Raw genomic sequence first — 6,669 nt, 5'->3', positions numbered from 1 at the left:
AGATTTTTTAAAGATCCAAGATGTTTTTAAAAGAAACAGACCATAGAAAATTCCTGTTTACTGCCAATTTTTATCATAAAACCGTTTCTACCCTATAACCCTTTAATGGGTCAGCCAAGACCACGTGTCTTGACTTTAAATACAAATAACCCTCAAACATCTAGCGGTCGTTAACTGACCCTCAACACGTACACTTATTTACAAATTGTCTCCAAGCCTCTAACGCATTGAAATGAATTTATGTTTACAAAAACATATCGTATATTAAAACTGAAACTGGAAATTTATAGCAACAAACCAACTGTATACATTATTCGAACTCTTACCGGCTATAACTGCATACACACGCCGCAATAGTCCGCCTTACAAGTTATATATATTACTACCCGTTTAATTCGGTGCTTTATCTCACCGAAATATATTCACCACTTGTATAATCATGCAGGGGATACAGCAAACGTGGCACATCCCCGCTGGTCACTCTACCGGACACCAAACTAGATCTCACCACTCTAACAAAACCGGTCCCTTTAAATTCCAGTATTATAACAACCGCAACAGCTAGTAAGGAATCCCGTTAAAACAAAATTTAAAAAATACTTACAATAGACAAAAAACAATCAATGTTGTCACAGTTTATTAACCCTGTTATTTGCATCATTTTAATGACATTCTCTTCGCTATTTTAAAGGTGAAATTAGTGAACACCATATAAGTTTAAATTCTTCACTACATTTCTATATTGTTGCCTTTGTTATATGAAGTGAAATGGAAGAAAAAAAAAAACCCCACAGATTGTCAACTTTTACATTTAAAAAAGATATTTCCTTTTGCGAGGTCAATCCGGGGTCAAACGGCGTAACACACAGTATTCTCTCTATAATGCTATCAACTTGCTGGAGCAGTGTCTTATAATTTAAATCTGCATATGTATTCAGTATATTTTCTTTCATTTCCCATACTTTGACAATACAGGAAATAACAAAATAATCTGAAAACGTTTGAATGTTTAAAATATTTACAGGTAAGTTACAAAGGATATAGTGAGAAAAATGAGCATTACACTGACAAGTGAGATACCTCTTAAGATCTGACGAAACGTTGCTCGAATGTCCGTTTTGTAACTCTTCCTAAGGAACAATAAATTTAATTAAATAAATGATAATTATCATTATCTTGTGATTTCTAAACTGTTTTCAAAATGTCTTAGTAAATGTTTGTTTGTTTTTATTGTTTAACGTCCCTCTCGAGAATTTTTCACTCATATGGAGACGCCACCACTTGCCGGTGGAGAGCTGCAAATTTTGACTTATACTCGGCACTCAGGGCCATTGAGCAGTGAGGGATATTTTTCGTGCCAGCACCTACTTCGACACGGGACCTCAGTTTATATGGTCTCATCCGAAGGACCGGTCTCCTCGTCCCACAGTGGGATTCGAACCCGCGACGTAAGGATCAATTCCGTACTCCGCGACTCTAGAGCGAACGCTCTAACCACTGCGCCACGCGGGCGACATCTTAGTAAATAAAAACATGAAAAAAATGTGATAGTGTGATTGCTAGTGATTTCCAATAGTGTTATATGGTAAACAATATCCTCTGGTATCTTGCACAAATACCTGGTAAGGTACCTTAATTTTTTGTGAGGAAACTTGCTAAAGTAGCAATACTTTCAATGACTTTTTTGGGGAAAAATCATTCCAGTATTGAGGAACGTATCGTTTGATCTTAGGAATGTGAAAGTCGTCTAAAAGGAAATACATTTTCCAGACAAAAAAATATGAACTTTTAGTTTTCCTATAATCCAGACATACAAGTCTTCCATTTTCACGTGTCTCTACCTCTATTTATTGCATTATCCACCATCACAGAATCGATGAATTGCTCCGTTTGCCGTATTCTTTGGGAGAAATGTTTTCTGTTTAAATTAGCTATTACTATTATTGAGATTATTACGAGGAAAAAACCAACTGATGTTAATATTCCTATCATTATAAAATTCACCGACGAATCCATTTTTTGGGGTCTATATTTTGTTGAATATGTACCTGTTTGAGAAAAAAATAATACCTTAATTAAACTTTTTCTCCACATTTTCAGCTTTGCTATATGCATTGTCTAGAATATTTTAATCAAAAGAAGCTTGCTCTGCATAATGGAACTAAAAACAAACTTAAAAGTGAATGAATATATTATTTTCGATTTTATATATGAATACTTAACATCAAACTTGCTTACTTTTTTGTCTTGTCTGGGCAGTAACAGTGTTGACATTATTATATCTACATTCGTAGGAAATGTTGCACATATGTTCTTCACAATTACATTTGCTTTGACAATCTTCTCCATAGTTTGGGTATCTGCATGGCCATGAACAGTTTATTCCAAAATAACCAGACCTACATTCTTAAATGAAAAAAAGACAAGGTTTTACTATGGAAATTTTCATGCAATTAATATTTTCAAAGTTTCATTTCGATTTTTTTTAGTCTAAATGTTTTCAAAGTTTCATTTCGATTTTTTTAGTCTAAATGGGCGTTGCTGCCTTTATATTTTAACTTTGGTCGCATCTTACGCTGCACAGATATCCAAGAACAGCTTTATTTACAATCTGCATTTGATGTATTTTAAGCCAGCTTTGTTGAGAACAGTTTATTCCATAGAAAACAAAGTAACAATCTTCAATAAGGACAACTTTAGAAACATTGATTGTCCAATCAATTTTTACATTTCAGCAGGGCTATCTACACATAAATTAATTTTGTAGTGTACTTTGTCAATATATATTACATGCAAATGTTACTTATTTTGATAGTAAAACAAATTGAAAATTCCTAGATGACAGTAGCTTCAGAAAAAAGCCATATGTTATTACACATGATGTATAATCATATCTCTGTATTGTGTAATAACGCACTCTCTCTTGTTATGAAATAAAATAAAATCATAATTTCTGCTTTTTTTCTTTCAAATGTTTTCCTAATTTTTCCAGATGTTTTCTTGAAAATTGGACGATTGATTGATTGATTAATTGTATGTTGTTTCAAGTGCCGTTTTTAAGTTCTCATCCGAACAACCCGCAACTTTCACTTCAAAGTGCCGAGCGCGAAAGAACAGTTGCTACCTAAATTTTATCGACTTAAGTCAGTCGCAGCCGTGAATCGAACACACGACCTTCCGATCTCAGAGCGAGCGCTCTTCCGACTGAGCTACCGTGACGGTCAATATTGAACGAAGACTTTTGGTAAGAATCCTTTATCATTTGAATCATACCGATTTTTGATGATGATAAATTTCTGGTTGAGATTTTTCGCCGATTCAGAGATTTAGATTATAGTTTTTTTTTCGGTGTTAATTATTTTTCTTCATACTGGTTAACATAAATTATATATACCCTATATATATATTTTAATGGGAATCATTATCTTATCAGATTTGACTTAAAAATATTCAAGTTCAACAAAACTAAGACACATTCTCAGTAATAAGGAGTACTAGCCCATCAAAATACTTAATTTTCCTCACTTTGTAATTGCTTCCTGCTTTTGAGCCAATACATATTATCTCTGTCAATTGCACTATTTTTAATGTGAACTTCCTTTAGTAATTTTAATACTGACATTGGCGATCACCAATTATCATTTGACGGAATTTCCTTGATTGAGCTTGGCAAAGCTGCATTACCACTCTCAAATAGCGTTCCTTGTGTTATTTGAATTTGCATGAACAGATATTGGAATGCCTTAAAATTATGAAATACAACCTGATTACGATAAAAAAATCTTATTTCTTGATTCTTGAGTTCAGGAAAAAAATGTGTTATGTCAAACTTTGTTCTTTCACGGTGTATAAACTGAATTCTATTTCAGTGTCTACCGTCACAGAGTCGATACATTGTTTTGTACGTCGTACGGTATAGGGAAAATATTTTTGTTTAAAATTTAAAATATATATTGTTCGTATTGCTTTTGATGTAATCACCAGAAAAATTCCATATTATAACATTTAAACCAAAATGAAGTTCATTGAAAATTTTCTGCATTTCAATTTTTCTTGAATATGGAGAATGGCAATTTTCATCCAAGACGAGGCTTAGCTGTATACAGGTTTACAGACAATAAAACCTTAAAGAATCAATTTGTATAACTAAAATGAAGACAAACCAGTTTGTGTTTAAAATGTTTTTCTTATTTCTGATAAATATTTGACAATAAAATTACTTCTTCTCTGCATTGGCTGTGCAGGAACAGTGTTTACATTGTCACAACATCCATAAGACATATTATAAGAAATGCTGTATGTTTTTATAATTACATTTACTTTAATAATCGTTATCATTGTCACGGTATCTGCATGAACATAAGCAGTTTACATGAATATGAAAAATTAGCATGTTTTAGTAAATGACACCCTGCCCAATGCTGTATTATAGACAAAATTGTATATGGAAATATAAAATTAACTAATAAAGAATTTACTGTTTTTCGTCGAATCTATAGGGACTGTTGTAACATCCTCATTACTGCATCCATATGATACATTGCACAGGCGTTCATCACAATCGCATAAACCTTGACATTCTAACCCAAAACTGGGATATCTACAGTGCTGCGAACAGTTTATTCCAGAAAAACCAGGGTTACATTCTTCAAAAAAACAATTCTAGATTTTGTAACTGATTATTTTTTAATTTGTCATATGTAAAAGATATCTAATCTGAGAAGACTTTACAAAGATTTGTTTTCTAGTGTATTTGCCAATTTATTAAATTGAAAAAAATCGTTTTCTTTAATCATTTCAACAAAACAGCAATCCATATTCGACTAATGTTTGATATGATGGAATAAAATTAACCTATTAAAATGTTTGCTTAAGCAATATAAGACGATTTTGTTAATACAGAAACCTGTTACTCCTACAATCGCCTTTACTTTCATCCCAGATTTGGTCCTCAGGACAAATATATGGTGCTTTCCTGCACGATAAAAAATCTGCCTCAGTATTTGTTTCCTATTTTTTTTCAATCTATGCACTTGTTGACAGAAATTGTACTGGTATTTTCAAATTAAATTATGACAAGCATCCTTCAAACAACATGCACTGGAATGTCGTACTTACTTTGCAAATCCACTGATGATCGCAAATATAAAGCATACAGTGCATGACAGCGATATCAGGTTCACTTTTTGCCTTGCCATAGAATGAGTTGAATGAGATTTGTTTCGAGCAAAGTCTCCCAAATATCTATTTCAATTGATCATGGCTATTTGGTACTATTCATAAAAAGCAATGAGCGAAAATGTATCATTTAAACCAATTAGGAAATTGAATGAAATACTATCTGGTCGAGTTTCATTTAAAAAAAAATGAAATTACTAAGTATTGAAAAGCAAAAAATCATTTTAGCTTTTTGTTTGTTTGTTTAATGTCCCTTTCGATAATTTTTCACTCGAATAGAGGCGTCACCATTGCCGGTGGAGGGCTACAAATTTAAGACCTATACTCGGCACTCAGGGCCATTGATCAGTGAGGAATCTTTTTCGTACCAGCACTACTGTGACACGGGACCTCGGATAATATGGTCTCACTCGAAGGACCAGTCTCCAAGTTCCGCAGTGGAATTGGAATCTGCGACGTAAGGATTAACTTCTTACTCCGCGACTCTAGAGAAAACGCTCTAACCACTGCGCAACGCGCAACGATTGTTAGGATCTCCACGTAGAAGTATTTATATATGTTGTATATTTCTGTAAGCAGCATCCTTTTAATTTCTAGAAATGTCCTCTTGATCTATAACATTGAATTCAGCATACTCTGTTGAGATAATAATCATTTTAATAAAAATGCAGTGTATCTTGCTCTTATTTGTTTAGAAAATCTATTGACGTACTGTGCTACAGCATATTCGAGAAGAGGTGTAAAACAAATGTGAATCTTTTAGAAAATTGATATCACAAAATGTTTCAAATGTCAGTACATCGAAACGTATGACTTTTTATGACACCTTATAAAAGCATTCCTCGTGAAAATTAAAAACTAGGCTTTTTTATTTCATAGACAACTGCTACTTTAATAACAATGGAATTCTGTCATTTTCATAGCTTGTGATTGGTCAACTACAAAATTACTCAAAATTCACTCTGATTCTATACATTAGTACTCTGAGGTTGATATTAAAAGGATACTGGAGTTCCTCATTGACAACATCTATGCTGTCTTTGGAGACCAGGACTTCCATGAAGATCTATTGGAATTTCGATAGGCACTAATTGTCGACATGTTTTTATATTCCCATGAAGCAGACTTTATTAAAAACTTTCTGTATAAGAAAACACTAAATATGGCCTTCAGCTCGACTTTCAGGTATATCGACGAAGTTTTCTCAATTAACAATAGTTTTTGTCCCATTCATATATGGACTTCAAATCTCCCATTGAACTCGAAATGAAAGGCACCACAGGGTCTGCCAATTCTTTTTTTTTCATATCTGGAGATTTAACTGACTTTAGATGTTAAGGGCCAACTAACAACTAAATTGCATGACAAAGTTGACTTCTGCTTTTCCATCGTCAACTTTCCTCATTTATATACTTATATTCCACTATCTCCTGCATACGAGTTTATATCACCCAACTTATTCGATACTCAAGGCATGCTCTGAGTACGATC

General features: G+C 33.2%; 1 protein-coding gene across 1 annotated transcript; it reads right to left on the bottom strand.

Moving 5' to 3' along the window:
• Positions 1-1,827: 1,827 nt before the first annotated feature.
• LOC133185070 (uncharacterized) lies at positions 1,828-4,281 on the bottom strand. Its single transcript, XM_061320129.1, has 3 exons — positions 4,221-4,281; positions 2,239-2,406; positions 1,828-2,048 (listed from the first exon to the last, which is right to left on the bottom strand). Exons 1-3 carry the CDS (start codon positions 4,279-4,281, stop codon positions 1,828-1,830), a joined length of 450 nt encoding a protein of 149 aa, XP_061176113.1.
• Positions 4,282-6,669: the final 2,388 nt, after the last annotated feature.

Source organism: Saccostrea echinata, unplaced genomic scaffold (assembly GCF_033153115.1).
Source record: "Saccostrea echinata isolate AGI-Se365-2 ecotype Australia unplaced genomic scaffold, CSIRO_AGI_Sech_v1 ptg000012l, whole genome shotgun sequence".
Lineage (NCBI taxonomy): Eukaryota > Metazoa > Mollusca > Bivalvia > Ostreida > Ostreidae > Saccostrea > Saccostrea echinata.
This window is presented reverse-complemented; position numbering and strand designations above follow the sequence as displayed.

Bases quoted from the DNA above. Each gene is read 5' to 3' on its own strand.
- LOC133185070 (XM_061320129.1), bottom strand. From the start codon at position 4,281: ATGTCTTATGGATGTTGTGACAATGTAAACACTGTTCCTGCACAGCCA. The intron at 2,407-4,220 runs GTAATTTTATTG...TTTTCATTTAAG, and splicing joins ACAGCCAATGCAGAGAAGAA to AATGTAGGTCTGGTTATTTT. The intron at 2,049-2,238 runs GTAAGCAAGTTT...TTTCTCAAACAG, and splicing joins TGCCCAGACAAGACAAAAAA to GTACATATTCAACAAAATAT.